General features: G+C 39.2%; 1 protein-coding gene across 2 annotated transcripts in view; it reads left to right on the forward strand.

Annotated features, from left to right (window-relative positions):
• Positions 1 to 17893, forward strand: part of LOC115008900 (cytoplasmic phosphatidylinositol transfer protein 1-like) — a 70763-nt gene that overhangs the window by 36410 nt on the left and 16460 nt on the right. For both annotated transcript variants that reach the window (XM_029432798.1, XM_029432791.1), the window contains exons 2-4: positions 12486 to 12634; positions 15485 to 15573; positions 16921 to 16928. In XM_029432798.1, coding sequence (XP_029288658.1) covers positions 12486 to 12634; positions 15485 to 15573; positions 16921 to 16928 — 246 coding nt within the window. The remainder of the gene's footprint in view (positions 1 to 12485; positions 12635 to 15484; positions 15574 to 16920; positions 16929 to 17893) is intronic.

Here is a 17893-nt window from a genome sequence, read left to right on the forward strand (position 1 = left end):
TTCCACTTTGTAAAAACAAAGCCAGTGTCACACGGAGCATTGAGCATATGTTCTGCCACACACACACACACACACACACACACACACACACACACACACACACACACACACACACACACACACACACACACACACACACACACACACGGTGGCATGTTGCAGAGTGCTCTTCACACCACTCTCTTGTGACACACACAGGCTGCAGCAGCTGTGGACGCCGATCTGCAATTCATAGCACACTACCATGACCTTCACCTCAATGCCAACAGCTGGGCTGGGTTTCAGCCCAGCTCCATACAGGCCGGGAGATTTGACACGATTTCCTCTGCAGTTACGAGCATGTTTCAGTCCAGACAGGTGTAACATTATCCTGACATGTCCGGCATTTGAAATGCCACTGTTGAGGGAAATATTAATGTGGAAATTTCAGCGAAATAAATGGTCTGGCATGTCTTTAATGCCTCATCTTGTGCTCTTGGATCAGCAGGTTGCCAGTAATTGATTACCTTTTGTACTCCATGTTGGCTTGATCTGCCAACCTGCATCCACATGCCCGTGCATACCAATTAAGAGTCATTATGTGGATGCTGCGTCAGAGCGGAGCAGTTGTTGGAAAATAACCCACACTCTTTGCCATAATCATGTATTTTCCATAACTTTTTATTCACACAGTTGAACTGATTTTTTTTTTGATAAATGTGAAATTTGTTCACTTCTTTTTTAACATCCAAGCACATTTTGAGACTTCTACTTGGTAAAATCCTTGTTGAAATACACAAATCAAGGACTAAACTTTTCTCTTTGCAGTACTTTTCTTTGCCTCGTGTTGTCATGACCAACATCTTAGTCACAGGAAAGCATCAATCTAACCGTCTCCGGCATTGGATTTGTATGTATGAATGTGCATGAGCATCATCTGCGTGTGCACAGGCCTGTCTGCATGGGTGACGATATGATGAATAATAATAGTTGTCCCAAGTGTATGCCTCAGCTGGCGGGCACTTTATCCCACATTAGCAGGAACTTGAAGCTGACAGGTGTCAGGTGTAGTCACAGGTGGGCACTTCAGCACAGTTTGTTTCACTTAAAGCTCAAGGGAGAAGCCATCAAAATCAATATATACGAACAACAATGGAAATCACTTTTTGAAATATATTTCTCGTTTAAATGTGATATTTCAGTGGAAGTTTGGCTTCTAAATCTTGACATCGACAAGTAAATCAATAATCTCTGGGATTGAATTGGTATTATTATGTGTACCCTTTCACTGAAGATAATGTGTAGCGACTTATAGGATATTAGACAATAATGTAGCCTGGATCCAATACAAAGACAGACAGTGACTTTGTTTGGGGGATTGCGGTTCGTCCAGCGCTTTGGTCCAGACTGAAATATTAACTATTGGAGGGATTACAATAACATTGTTTACAGACATTCATGGTTCCTAGAGGACGAAGCCTCTTGACTTTTAAATTATCTGCTCCAGCAGGTTGACGTTTGTGGCTCTAAGTGTCTCAACAGCTATTGAATAGATTTTCCTGAAATTTGATACACACATTCACGCCCACTTCAGAAACATTATAATAATTCAGCAACATGGTCAGTTAAAAATTGCAATGTGTCCAATCTTTTGGTTTATGAAAAGATTCCTACAAAACTTTCCATCAGCCTCAATGTACTTTGTGTTTTTTGCTAATTAGAAAAAAACACAATTTAATTTAGCATGTCAACATGATAAAAATGTTTCGCTAAACATTAGCATGTTCTTATTATTTTGAGTTAGTTGAACATGCTCTTGTCAGCATTGAGCTATAAGCGCCCATTTGGCAGTAGACTCTTAGTCTTGTTTCCACATGTAGAAGAATGTAACTTCTCACTAATTAAATAAAATGGATTATTTCTCAGTTTTGCCAGGTGACCCCACACTGATGCTCAGAATCCATATTGTTCTATACAAACGAATGGATTACTTTTGTCTTCTTTATTGGCCAACACAACGTTTTGTTGCATTATCTCAGCTGTGCAACAGTCCATATCAAAGATTAAGTAAGGTATTGTATGGTGAAATGCATTGTTGGTCTCCTGTTTATGAAAAGAGTCACCAAAATAAAAGCACCAACATTTCGACTTCTGCATATACAGAGCACATTTGTTGACCTGCACGTTGCTTTCTTGTGAGTATGCTGCTCAGATTGTACAGACTGCGCAACACCAATAACCTTTCTGTCTTTTTTTTCTCTCACTCACTCAATCACTATCTCTACCATCTTTTTGTTGTCTTGTTCATTTGCCCCTTCTGTCTACTCTCTCTTGCCTTCATACATACACACACTAATTACACTCGTGGTCCACCTATTGACTGTCAGGCCTACAGCAGAATGATAATCTTATCTGGAGAGAGCAGCCCAGCACACTGCACGGCCAGTTGATTAAATGTGCAGAGAACAAGGAAAGAATATTGCGTGTGCAAGTGGCTGTGTGTGTGTGTCTTTGCCATGATAGCCAATGAAACTGCAGAGTGATTGGCCCATAGATGTACCAGCAGTGTAGTGTGTGTGGTGAGATTATGCTTTTTTTGTATTTTTCCAAATATATATTTTTCCAGTCTCTGGACGAAAAGAGTGTATCTTGAAGATTGTGTGATTTTATATTATAGAATTATACTATTTTTTTAAATCTAAAATTCAAAATCCAATCATATTATCTGAAATGTGCATTGTCACAGTGCTTTTTTATTTATTTATGAAGAAAGACAAAAACACATTTTTCTTATTAAGGAAAGAAGTAGTGAGAGAAAGACTGGATGTGTTAAATGTAGGTGCGTGTTTTGGACCAGAGGCTGATTTTTAGTTAAGATATTCTGGCAGCTTGTTGGCTCAGAATAGATCCCACACAGTGTTCAGCCACACGGCAAGATAACTCTGAGATCACCTGTAAGTGCCACTGAAAGTCACAATGGAAAATCCAAAGCATGCTTTTAAGGGATTTCTCTGCTAATTTACATGTCTGACACAAAAGCAGGAAGAATACGCAGTTAATCAACTACTGTGTGGAAACCTGTGTATGAATGCCAAAAAAACTATTGTAACCATAAAGAGGCTTTATTCTTCTCCCGTTGTTGTTCATCCGGTCAGCTCAGTCTGGTCCAATATCGCACCTTTGTCATATTTTTAAATGTATTTCCTTGAGAGCCATATATTTAATAAAATTGAGTTGTAAGTATATCACGTCTCCGAGTACTAAAAGCGCTATCAGTGCTTCCCCTGCCATTGTCTGTGCCCCCCCCCCCCCCCCCCCCCCCCCCCCCCTGATTTTTATTTATTTAATATTCACAACTCACTTTTCACATTGAACAGGTGCTCTTTTATTAAATAAACTAAACGTTTATGTTATTTATCTAATTTATGTGCATGTTTCTGTGTCTACTGCACAGGTGTCAAACTCAAGGCCACAATTAAATGACACAGTATAATTATTTTTTACTTGTTAATCATGTTAAAAAATGTCAGCTCAAAATTGTCTGCGAGCCATATCTCGTCATCGAAAGAGCCATATATGGCTCGTGAGCCATAGGTTCCCGCCCCCTGCTCTAGACTGTGGCCTTTTTATCTTTGTTGTGTTTTTATTAAGGGTCCACCACTCTTCCAGTGTGGGCTGTGTTCTAGACAATGAAAATGTCTTCAGAAGATGTTATTAAAATTGCTACGAATACAATAAATAGCCCACCTTTCTGCTTGCAACACCGCAGGTCTAGATTATTATAGCATCATGTATGTATGTGCTTCCCACACAGACTCATTCACTGAGTAACCAAGAAAAGCACATTGAGCCGAGGGTTATTGACTTTCACAGTCAACTCCATAGTTATTTCACTCTTTGAGGTGGAAAATGAGCAAGTAAAATCCCATGAGCTCTGGAGTAACCCTAACCCTAATTTGGTAAAAAGTAGCTCCTTGAGGCATTACTTTCTGGTGTAAACCTCCATTTTGCATTAACTAGTCTTATTACATTTCTTAGCCCTTGATGGATTTGTGACTGCAAATTTCATTCCCACCTATGACACATAATTAGCTGTGTTTGTGTATGCAAAAGTGCATAACGAGCTAGTAAAACATCTGGCTTAATGGCTTTCACATTAATAGCTTTTCACAGTAAAGTGTGCATTAACGTACATTACATGTCTTATTTGTCACAATGTAACAGCCAGTGAAGGGTTGGATGCAATAGTGTGATACACTCGTTACCCTAACTCTAGAAAATCAGTGTAACAAATCACCTTGCTAAATAAAAATCCTATCTGAACAATAAACCTGTTGAAGACAGTATGTTTTAACTTATCACAAATCAATGTTGTAATGAGATGAAACAATAAGCAACTAAACTTAAAGATGCCACATACAGTATAATGCTAGGTCAGTCTTCAGCTTTGTTTTTCCATCTTTAGAGAAACTCAATTGGAACAAGAGCATTCATGATATGAAACATTGGGATATCTATCAGGAACATTTATTTGTAATGGTACCATTGACACATTGCTGGTTTGTGCTGGATGGGTGTGGTTTCCACTTCATTTCAACTTTTCCCACAAAATATCACATGCCACTTGATCAAATTGAACGGACGTCCCCAAAACACCACGAGTGCAATGGTGAAACATCGGAGACCAGTAAACAAACACATTTAGATTGTATAAAAGATGATGTGTTACCCTTATACCTGTTTCTAGTTTACCTTATTGGAACTCATCCTCAACATCAATAGACTGAACTTTTTCTTGCTAAACTGTTCATACAGCATAGTATGGTTGCAAATTGGGCAAAGTGTTCGGCTCCCATCCAAGGTCCCACTTCCACATACGATTGAAAGCCAAATGGAAATGCTCCCGTCACTGTGTTTGTCTGAGTGCGGCAGCGAAGCCAGAGAACTTGTGACCTCCATATCTTTGACGAGGGATATTCATTGAGAGAGATCATCTCTCAATGGACGTACAATTATTTTACTCTCTCCTCCATCCATCCTCGCCTGTCTTGGTTTATTGCTCTCCTTCATCTGAGTTCCCACTCCCCATCCTTTGTGCACTGAGTCCTGGAAATGTAGTGATATACAGCGACGTGCAGCCTGCTAATCATAACTCCCCCTCTCTTTCTACAGTTTCTTTCTTTCCTTCCTCCTACCATCCTCCTCCTCCTCCTGTCCATCTGCTAATTCACCACTTCTACCTTCTACTGTTTTACCCACTTATTAGTTTTTGCTCTCTTTTGTCTTTTTCTTCCTTTTCTCTCCGTTGTCCCCCTCAACGACAGTGTTCTAGCTTTACTGAGCATAAAATCATGCCGAATCTCTTTCTTCGCCCCCTACTCCACTTTGTTCATGATGATGCTGTAGCATTATCGACTGCACAGAAATGCTGAGGGAGTTCAGATAGACCACATATTGATTGATACAGCTTAATTCTGCAATGTTGTTTATTCGTACTGTGTTGCTCCAGTCCAGCGGTAAGTCTGGCCGTCTAATAACCAGTCTAGACCCTTTTAAGCCCTTAGAAATGTGAGCTGTTCAACAGCGTTCTTTTCTCTTTTCTTTGTTGTTCATGAATGGAACTTGTTGTGCTTAAGGGCTTGTTGAGATTGCATTGAATTCACCATGTTCTCCTGGTTTACCACGGCCTATGCTATTACATAGAAACCCTTCAGGTGGGCAGAAATAAAAGAGATGAAAATGAACCGGATTGAAAAATTGAAGTGTGAATAATTTCAATTATGTCAGACGCAACCGAATAAGAGCACCGTTATATTTTTCTAAGGGTAAGTCCCAGACGTGCTGCATGTGGAAACGTAGTTTGATTCATTCATATTAACGACGCAGAGATAATGATGTGAATTTGGGAGGTCATACAGTAACAGTTACCCAACAGTTTTTCCAATCCAGGCATTTTTGCCATCATGTTTTACTGTGGGTGGTGTTTTTGGAATCTGGAGCATTTCTTTATTCAGTGATCTGGGCAGCTCAGACCAATGGGCCTCATGCAACAACAACTCGTGCAAACAGATTTGTTCTTAATTGGCACACATAAGTGATTTAAGAGCATTTGTCGCCAATGACCAGTGTTCAAGTACTTTTTACGTTTTTTTCCGGCAATATGAACACAATTCTTAAGAGATTGTTAAAGATATTGTATTTGGCATTTTTGGCCTTTTATTGGACAGTTTGACAGTGAAGAGCTAGATAGGACATGGGAGACGGGGGGTATGACATACAACACAAGCTTTTTTAAGAGGACAAATGTTAACATTGATAAACAGCAGCCCTGTAGCAGAATTAACCGCATTTAGATTTATTTTCCTGTTTACTTAACTTGTATTTGAACTTTACATAGAACTCAGATGAATACATTTAGTTTAAGAAGCTGAAATCTAGTCATCCTGTAGCTGAAAATCTGGCAAGGCTAACAGGCTGTCAGAACAGCAACTAGTGAGTCTTTGTAGCCTCTGTTTATAAGCCTTCAGTTGTATTTGTGCAATAAGAATGCACCAGGGGCCACTATCTTTTACACAATGTGTCTGTGATCACACTGAGATCAGTCCAATCAATTATACACACTATTATGTATAATAAAAACAAATATGGAAATGAAAAGTAGTTCCAATGCTGGTTGCGAGTAGACTCGCAGCAGCAGGACATAGTTGTAGTTTGTGATTTCACACCTATCCGAACAGTAAGCTTTGAGTTTTAACGAACAGACAGAACCTTGTAATACGGGGGGATTATGATGACAACACACTTTAGTTTATTGGCATTGATTAATGAGCAACAACAAACCAGAGTGCCTCGTCAACAGACAAAAAAAAAAAAAAAGACTAGGCCTTTTTGTTCCAGATGCGTCATGTAGCTAAATGATCGATCACGCTGTGAAGATTCCAGACAAGAGACAAAGTGAGAAGCATTTCAGCTCTTCAGCATTCTCTGAAGTGATTGCCTGTTTTGCTTCAACGAGGGGGAAATAGCAGGGCTATTCAACTAGTCAGTACAACCTTTTATTTGTTGTTGTGAAAACCTTCCCTAATATGCTGCGGTCTGTTTTGGTCTGTTCATGGTCAAGCACAGTCATCATGGTGTCCTCGAACATTTTCAATAATTGCACCGGCCCTCATAAGAGGCCGAGATAATGTGTGCACGCCCTTGATATTTTTAGAAGTTGATGACTGCCATAGCTCATCAATGACGAAGCGAATTGAAAAGGACATCTCTTGTCCAAACTGACATTAAATCAGACAGATGTCACACTTTAGTGCTTCTGTAACCCTGAAGGCCTACATCAATCCTTTATGTCCGTCTGTCTCTACCTCTCCCATTTTCTGCAACTTTTTAACTTTTTCAACTTTCTAGTTAGAAGCTTCGAGGCTTCATTCATAACGTTGAAATTCAAATTCTAAATCAACATTTGAATGTTGTGCAGCTTTTAAAGCATATATCTATTCATTGTGTTTGAAGCCGATATTTGTGCACAGTTGCAGATAAAGATGAGGCGACCCTAATAATAATATTAGTATTATACTATTTGTAGAACTAGATTCCAATGGTGGCTGCGTAGGATTGTTTCCAACTCGTGTGATCCAAACATTTCCTGTAGCTCCAGAGGGTTGTAAGGTCCAAAAGTCAGCATTTATTTAAAAATTAAAAAATTAAAATTAACAACCTGTTTTTTTCAAACCAAATATTTTTGCTTCAATTCATATTTGTTGGCGTTTAGCCTTTAAAAATGGTTTCTTTGGAGTTTGCTCTCCTGCTTGCTACACACAAAGGGAGGCATGCACGAGTTGTATTCAATAACAAAAAGTAGATCTAATAAAGTAAAATCCTCACTGAAGGGAGGATTTAATAAAGGATTTTTAAAAACAATTTTTTAGTGTGATGACGTCAAAATAAAATGATGAAAGACATTCAAATCTTAATTTGAAAACCTCAATATAAGCTTTGAATGTTAAAGTACACAGCCCTACTCACCGCCCTCATTTTGCATGTGGCATGCAGAAGAGGGATGGAGAGCATCTGCATTATTTACAGTAGCTCTTAACCTGGCAAGCTAGCGCTCACCACAGCACAGAGCTGTTTTTAGAAACGCTGCCATTGCTTTCGAGACTTCAATGATAAGATGAACTTCTGTTAATGGAGATGATGTGGCTGCGATTGAGTAGAGAAGAGGCTAAAAGAACATGTTATGCAATTTGTACTGGCTGTTGCAGTATACTCAGTAAGGGAGAAGAGTAGTAATGTAATAACTCCAGCTCAAATATGCTGCAACATTAATAAATGAACACACAAAATGGCAGAGGCCTTTTTCCATTTTAAACACTGAATTACAGAAGCTCTTCTAACACAGCTCTACCATGTTTGGATTTGTATATATTTGAAAGCGTGGATCTTCTTGACATTCTATTTATTGGGAGTGACTCTGAACCGTCTCAAGAGGGAACACATTACTGGCAGACCCAGACTCAAGTCACATGACTAAAACACAAACGGGCTACCCCTGTATCAGTATTAGATAATACAGAGAGGTTGGTCTTTAAATTCAGAGCTGCGGTACTGGCCGTGCTGTACAGAACCTCACACTGTGTGCGGGTCATTTCAGGACCAACGTTGAACATGTCCTTTAGGTCTGCCGTGAGTGCTAAAAATGGCATTTAGCTTGAAGCATTTCATAATCATGCAGCATGACAGCCCTCCACTACACTGCACTTACTAACTACTTCTGAACTTTTGAGTGACTGCTCGGTTCTGCTCCACTGCTGCTCAAGTTGGTTTAGGACATTATAAGTTAAGTTATATAACATATACAACTATAATTAATAGTGTTGTATTAACATTGGATGACATTTATTTGAAAGGGACCGCTCGTTCCCCGAAGAAGCTTCATCGCGTCTTTCAGATTTCTTTTTTGGTTTTCTGTAGTTTTTGATTTCAGGGAAAACGCATCAAAAACTTTCTGTGTGCTTTTTGACAGGCACCAAACGTCAAAGCTTCATACATATATATATATATATATATATATATATATATATATATATGTTTCTTGATGAACAACAGTTTATGCATCCTGCGGTCACCGCGGTTAACTGTTGTTTGCCAACAGTATGTACCTCCCTGGAAACCACAAATGTTTTTGCCTTTTTGCAAACAACATATAACATGTTAATTAGCGAGCTTTAGAAGTGCTTGTAGGTATATTTTTTAACGTGGCGAGAGCCAGTATAGCTGTGTCCCCCTGCATCCAGTCGTTATGCTAAGCTAAGTGATATTGGCCTTTAATGAAGGATCATACATACAGGGTCTTGACGCAGAAGGGACGTTTTGTTTGGTTCAGTTGAGGTCAGTTAAATAAGGTAAGTGTTCGGTATATATTCTTGACAAATGACAAATGACTTTATTTATTGTTTATTATACTTATCAATTTATCAAGCTATTGTTTTTCGCTCCCATTGAAAGCCAAAACAAACGTTCACATTTATCTTTGTTACTGTGGCTCTTCATTGCTTTCACTGTGTAAACAATTTACAGCAGCAGACACCTGATCTTAACCTGCTGCTGTGTCTGGCTTTCTGGTCGGGGAATTTTGTGCTCAGACGACCTTCTTTAGGCCTGGTATTCTGTTTGTGCGTATGTGTGTACTTTTCAACACCGCAATCTTACACGTATACCAATGTCTGCGGAGTGGTGGCCTTGGCGCGAACAGATAGAAGGGAAATGAGTCACTGCAATGCTGCCCTTTCAAAGTTTCACAGTTAAGCAGGTGCTGTGACCTTTTAATGCATAGATTGTGTCCACAATGAGGCAGAGGTGATGTATTGCTGCGGAATGTGTGCGTAGGAAACACATTTTTATCGGGTTGACGTGGTATTTTTTGCAACATAAATTTGCTGGTTGATCTTAATGTCCAAGAGCAGTGCATTGAGTGGTTACTGTGTTGTGATAGAGTACATGTACATAATAGTGTGTTTACGTGGACAACTATGTGTCTACGTACTTTAGGTTTGACCCTCTCTGACCCAGGTTTGAATGTACACGCGCATCAATGATAAAGTGCTTTTTTTTTTAAATTACTCCAAGCTGTGAAATCTTCATTTTATTAAATGTCAGGACTTAAAGCAACAGGATAATGGTTTATGAAAATGCAAAAAATGGTGATTTTCATTTCCTACACTGTACTTAAATTAATCAGATTTAATCTAAAGCTATTCTAATTCATCACCCTTGTCAGCAGGTTAAAGCTTCTTTGCTCTGGTGGGAGTGTCTATTTTTCAGATGATTACACACTTGTCTCCGGGGCAGAGTTGGCCACTGAAAGCTCTGGTAACGATGACCATCACTGCACCTCGACAGAACACTAAGACTTATTTGATTCAGGCAACATAATTGTATGGAGCACATTCAGGAAAGAGCATTAGAAAAGTATTGTTCACTAGACTGTGAGGTATTTTTGCCAAATGTATAGCGTTAAACATATGCATATTGCATTGCATTGACCCTAATGCGTTCACTCTGAGATAGCGAGATTACATATCTGAATGAATTATGTCATATAATAAACCAACTATCTTGATTTTGCAGCATTGATTTGTTAATGTAGCTGGATGTATGTGTCCTTTCGTTTCAGTCGTTTTTTGAAAAGCCACAGATGCCTTAACAATGCAAACCCCATGATAGTATCTGTTACAGCTGCTTGGGTTTACATCCTTCCACGAGGTATGGTCTAAAGACTTGCGGGGCTTTAAATAATTGTTTCATTCATTTAAGAATGAATGTGTAAAATCTGTGTAGCCATCAAAGATTTGCACCAGCAGCGAGGTGCTGACACCAATTTGAGCCATTACTATGGGAGCTGTTTTGGGCGAGCACCTTACATTCCCCTGACAGCATTTCATATCTCAGCAAACAGTCGTGACGGGTAAAGGTCAGGGAAAGAGGAAATGTGGAATCCAGGGGAATAGGGTTGATTTCGCTCTCCTTCCATACCAGTGCCCTATACTTGAGCACATGTGTGGGGGAGAGGACCACATAAAACAGAGTGCAGCTTCACTTGTTCACAGCCTGTAACAGATAAAAGGATTATGAGCATCACCGGCCATCATCAAACCATCTTTTTACGCCTCATCTTCTTACTCTCCTACTTACAAATATATGCAGTTGTGTCTTTTTTTCTGCGTCTTTTGATTTAATTTAAGCCCCTCCTTCTCATTAAAACTCTTCAACTCACTTTCAATCAGCTCTTTTTTTCCATCTTTGAAATCCTTCGTTCATTTCCATATCTTCCCTACTCCTTTCTGGGTCTTTTGTCACCAACAGAAGCTTCGGATTTATAATATGAAGATCAAAAGCAGACAGAAGTGCTGCCTTCAATGCAGTCAATCCACAGTTTATTGCAAAACATGCTGCAGGGCATCTAAAACTAAAAGCTCTTATTGCATGGCCAGAGTATTTAATTAACTGAACACGGTCCAATGTCTCCAAATGCGACGGAGACATGGTTAATAAAACACAAGTAGCTTAACCAGAAACAAACTGTAAGTCTGGCCTTTGATTGAAGAAGCATTATTGCTGCAGCAGCTGACATGTCTTAGCTGAGAAAAACTTCATAAAACAAAGCAACGTCTGGAAAATGAGGTGATAAATAAACAATGAGTGGCCGTCAGGCAAGTCTTAGTCAAACTCATCCAGACATCTGCTTTTTACATGTCATGGAGCACTGTTTCCACATTTCCGTCGGCCTCAGGGTTGAAAAATGGATGAAGTAGTTTAAAATTTCACGGAACCCTGAAGTTGTGTTAATTATCAAAGACTGCACCATTTATAATATCAAATAATAAAGGTATCTCAGGGATTATTATCTAACCTGAGGCATTGATTCAGATCTTTTAGCATTTATCATTATTTGTTAGAAATACACAAATATTCTGCTTTTACACAGGAAACAAAAACATGCTGAAAATGAAACGATTTAGAACATTTTGTGTCAGTGTATCTCAATAGCTTTGGATAATTCCAGGGTGAGTTCATACACAATAGGGACACTTGAATATTTTCTGATTGTGAGTCATTATCAGTGTTTGTATTGTTTGTTTCTGTCACATTTTAGACATAATATGTGCATTTATTAATTGTTAAACTAAAAAAAATAAACAAACCATTAGTTTACTATGGTGCAACATCTGTACTCCAAGTCTACCTCTACTTACATGACTTCCTGTAGTTACATGATACCTTTTGAGATGTGTTGCAGGCTGTGGTAACTCAATACTTGAGACTCTAGACTAAATTTATAAATTAGGTTAACAGTTCATTCTTGGTCTTGAAAACAGCAGAAATAATGGACTGCAGTTTGTCCCAAACCTGCTAATGTTTCAAGGGAACGCTGTAAGCTTCTTAAAGTGGTTGTTGTCACACAATAGTTTGTGAACTTATCCTGTCTGTATGTTTGTATCTTCCAGTACCGGATTGGGCAGCTGTACATGATAAGTAAACACAGCCACGAGCAGAGTGATAGAGGAGAAGGAGTGGAGGTCGTCCAGAACGAACCGTATGAGGACCCGGCGCACGGCCAAGGACAGTTCACAGAGAAACGAGTCTACCTCAACAGGTCAGTGGAACACGGCTTTTGTTGTTTATCGTCGAACATAAACAACAAAAGATTTGTGTGTGGAATACTCTTACACTCAAACACATTTCTGGGTAAAACTGTAGCTGTAAACTGTTTCTTGGGCAGAAAATAAATGTTTTCTTTTTGTTTAAAAGAAGGCGTAGAGAACAACATAAGTCACCATATACAGTTAAAAATAAATAAAAAGTTCAAACTTTGAAGTTATAAGGCATCGCAACATCTCTGGGGAATCTCTGCAGAAGTGACGCACGACAGCAAGTCGTCTGTTTCTTATTTCTGTTTGCCTCATAGTCTTAAAGGCTTGCTTGCCACCTGGGACAAGATCTCTTGTTTCTGAATTTTCTCACTGAAAGAAGATATCAGCTCAAATTTTATCCTTAGCCATGATTTTTTCCAAAGCTGGACTTCAAAGTGTAGTGTGTATATATTTACACATCAACTGGCTAAGATTACATCGAGCCATTGATAAGGCTGGAAAGGTTTGCAAACACACAAACACACTGAGTCACTTCATCACAGTTATATATCACGTCATACCGATGCATCTCACTGCATCCCATGCGGGTTTCTTGTTTTTCCAACACACACAGTTGTGTTAGACCCACGTGAATCAAAGACAGATGACAGAGAATAGTAGGGAGAATGTGTGAAGAAAATATAGAATAAAATACACGTGGGAGAAATGGGGGAAGAAAAGGACGAAAAGGGAGAATAGAGAGGGCGGACGGAGATGCTGTAGGCCATTTGTTTAAGCACAAATACTTGTGTCAGCATTCGCTATGCCAGGGAACTAATTATGCTGAGTCAGCACAGCTCTGCTCTTCAGAGGAGAGTGGAGGATAGGGAGAAGGCAGACGGAGCAAACAGAGATAATTTTGGCCTCCATTCAGGTATTTGAATGCAATTTTCTATGTAGTTAATAAAATTAACTAATGAACTAAAATGGAACACTTTATTAAAAAGAGTGTTTTTACAGTTGTTGAAGGGTTTTTTTTTGGACAGTAAATAAATCATGGTTTGAATAGCAAAGAAATGGAAGTTGGTGTATGGACGTGTCCATGACAACCTCCTAGCCATGCTAAAGATATTGCACCTTCTATGTTTTAGTCTCTATTTATTTTTTGAAGTGCTTCAGGTCAGTTCATTTATTTCACAAGAAATGTCTTTGTTTTTTATTTGTTTTAATGAGATCTCAACAGCTGACTTAAAGCTCTCTCTACCCGTGGCGTACATTTTAATAGAGAGGTTATAAAGAAATAATCCAATTACATCTACAGTTTATATGGAAAAAGACCAAACACTGACCTCTCCAGTGTAGCTGACATTTTGTTAAGGTAAAATGTTCATGTCTCAGGGCGAACACGAGATGAGACTCACATGGAAAGATTTGGCTCTCTCTCTCACACACCTGTTCAAGGTAAATCAAGTAAGATCATGTTAAATTAATATGTTTTTACCACAACTAAACACTGCACATTCAACTGGCCATCCATCTGGTTCTGCAAAAAAACATTTAGCTCTGACTCACCAGCAGGGAAGTGAATCTGTACTCGTTCTGTCACACTTGAACCACCACATTAGCCCTCACAACGTGCCGCGCGCTGTACTTCACTATTTGGCCTTATCCCATCCAATCAATAACCTTCATTAAGAGCAAAGAGGGGACCGTTGAGTTTATGATTGAATCAAGCGTTGCCTTTTCTTTAATGTATTCAACTAAATTAGCATGTTTTTAAAATGTATTTTTTCTAAATACAAACGCCAGCTTTGGCATGAAAAGCAGCCACCCGCCTACACTTGCACGCCTGGCAACGTGGGCCCCGTCACAGCAGCTACTGGCAAAGATATTTAAAAGAACAAGAAGGGAATCGGAGAAATCAACAGATGGAGGTGTAGGAGGAGTGTCAGTCTTTTTTGTTGGGAGGGAGAGAGAGAATGTGTGTGCGTGAGCCTGCCAAGATTCGTACAATGTGATCGTGGATGGCTGTATTTATTCACAGCCGTCATGATGCAGTGGGTGCCATTTTTGTCCTCCTTAAGAAATTGTTTTCCATGTCAATCAAAGGGAGCCGAGATGAAGGCAGGCTACATGAAAGCCTGTGCACTTCTGTGTTTGACACGTCTCATACATAAGTTCTTAATGCAACCTCAATTACAGTCTTACCACAGTTCAGAGTTCCAGATCAGAGAATATCAAGCATCACACACAACGTCCCCTGAGAGCACATATTGGCAGTATACTGTACCGCTATGAACACATGGTAGATGATGCCGAGTGGCAAAAGGGGCTCAGAGAAGTTTAGGGCTGCAACTACAAGAATAATTTGACATTTTGGGAAATATGCTTATTTGCTTTCTTGTCAAGAGTTTGATAAGATTCATTCCACTCTAATTTCTTTAGAGTAAATATGGAACTACAGCCTGCATCCTGTTGATTTAGCATAAAGACTAAAAACAAGGGGAAAACTCTGGCGTCGTCCAAGAAAATAAAACATTATCCAGCGTAGAAGTTACAGCGGCTGGACAAGACAAGTCCAACACATAACACAACTCCATCCCACCACCCTTACGTTGTTTTGCGTTTTATCTTTAATTGTAGTAGGTTAGCCTTTAAAAGTCTTTGTTTACTATGGAGATAACCTGCTGTTCAGAGAAATAAGATTACATTTTTTTGATCTCCTGTCACATGTCCCCTGAATGTTACATTTACAATGTTCTTATACTGTGAGCAGATTTTCCTTTCACAAGTGAAAGTAGTTTTTTGACATGATTGCTGAAGCAATTTCTCTCTCCTAATCTGTCTCTGTCTGTCTCAATGTCTCTGTGCAGTAAATTACCCACCTGGGCTCGAGCAGTGGTTCCTAAAATCTTCTACGTGACAGAGAAAGCATGGAACTACTACCCTTACACCATAACAGGTAAGCATACAGAGCATATGTGTCAGATAATCAATATTTTCTAGCTTTTGTTTAATGGCCAATACCACATATAGGGCTTACATGCTGGAAACATTAAATCTCTACCCCTGCAATACTTGTCTCGTGTAGAAATAGAGCCTATAATAGCTCTGGTTGGAATATAGTTTAGTACTGTAGTCACATGAAGCCCAACACTTCAGCTTCTCAACTTGTTTCAGTGGGCCGAAAGTTGTTTTTCAGCACATGTTTTTAGGGAGTTGGAGTAGTGTACGAAAGGAAAGTATGATCTTTCAAGATGCATTAAGAAGAGCCTTTTCAACCACATGGTCCAAGATTGCTAATCTCCACTGCATATTTTAACACATTTTTTAAAAGGAAAGAAAAGTACTTTTCTACCATAGTCCCTGTGCAACTTCAGGCATGTGCTATATAATTCAAGAAGCTCTGATGCTCACTTTTTTAGCTATTTAATATGTAAATTCTCAAGGACATGTGAGGGTTTTATAAATTGATTGTGAGCATGATGCGGAGACATTGGAATTAAGCGGTTTTATAGCATTCTATGCAAAATGTAAATGAAAAGTGACCTGTACAGACAAACGGAGAAGGAGGATTTTGCAGCATGGATCAATAAAGTGTAACCTTCAATTTTAAAAGGTGATAGTATTAACATGGACGGCGGCTGAAGACAACAAAAAACACACACTGTAGATTCACAAGGGCCCTTAATGCTGACACACTGATCACACTGTCAGAAGCACCATTGCAGCTTTCTGTCCCTCACTGTGTCAGTTTGCCAGGATGACATGGTGTGAGAAAGCACGATGTTATTGACATATAATCAAATTAAAGTTGACATGTATTTACACCATTACAGTTTTGCCATGAAGCATTTTATCCATGCTGTTTTACAACGAGCGTAGCAGGGAATACGCTTTGCCTCGTAAATCATCGACATCACAAGTAACATGTAGTCAGAAGTGAACGTAGCGATCATAGCTGCCGCGCCCAGGACGTATTTCTATGATGTATGAATGATCCTGATCTAAGGAAAAAGTGTTACAAGCTAAGGAGTATAGATAAAAGGGAATTTCTTTTTGATGAGAGCAAATTAGAGAATGTAGAGGAGAAAGACACGAAGGATGGGATGATGTGAGGTATCTAGTATGTGACCGTCACTATGCAGTTCCTGTTTGTATATGAGTATATATATATATTTTGTACATTTTGCCCTTCTCATTTTCTTTCATGCTGTGGAAAATTTGAAGAGGCTATATAACTAACTGTGTTTCTCCTGTGTCCTGTCTCTGCTCTGACCCGATGTATGAAACCCCACGCGGTCTGTAGAATATACAGTAAGTATCCTGTATGCAAGAAGCCAGAGTAACACTGCATGTCTTGTTGGATTTAGTGGCATTGAAAATAATTCTATGGCTTTTGGAATAGATTTAGTTTTTGGCCACTTAATCGCAACATTAGCAATGATTACTTTGTTATGGCAAATATGCTAGCAAAAGAAATGCCCCGTTACAAATCCAACAGACACAGAGCAACATTAGCATTCATTTGGAGTAGTTTTTCTGGCGACCTGCCAAATTTAAGTCACATATTCACACTACATTTAGCTCCTGAGAAAAATATCTGGTGCCTTAGCTGCTAGTTTAGCTGCTAGTTTAGCCGCTAGGTTACCTGCTAGTTGAGCTGCTAGGTTAGCTGCTAGTTTAGCTGCTAGGTTAGCTGCTAGTTTAGCTGCTAGGTTAGCTGCTAGGTTAGCTGATAGTTTAGCTGCTAGGTTAGGGTTAGGGTTGTCAAATGATACAAACATGCTCACTCTTTTTAGAAGCCAAAATGTCTGTTTATAGAAGTGAATGCAGTCTGCTGCTCTTTAAAGCACACCAGTGGGCGTGTATTTGATAATAAGCAGAACTGCCTATGTGACCCGTGATTAACCCCTGAAAACACATGAAGCGTTGGCAGAATAAGCGGACAAATTTTAAAGACACACATGAATATGATTATCTTGGCTACAGGGTTTCTGTTGTGCAAAGTGAGAAATGTCGACAACATGAGTCACGCCACTTGCGGGGACAAGAGGGGTGACTCACAAGAATCACAAAAGACTTAAGAATTGCCTTGGCTTCTGTCAATTTTGACAAGGAGACAGAAATTGACATACTGCGCTATCACAGCCGGGATCTTTTGTTTTTCACTTTACAATGAGGAATAACATAGAAAGAGAGAGACAGAAAGTTCCAAGAGCAAGTTTGACAATCAGTATTAATACAGTAAAAGTACTTTGAAAGTGACAGCTGTATGCCAT

The sequence above is a fragment of the Cottoperca gobio genome, chromosome 1 (assembly GCF_900634415.1).
Source record: "Cottoperca gobio chromosome 1, fCotGob3.1, whole genome shotgun sequence".
Taxonomy (NCBI): Eukaryota; Metazoa; Chordata; class Actinopteri; order Perciformes; family Bovichtidae; genus Cottoperca; species Cottoperca gobio.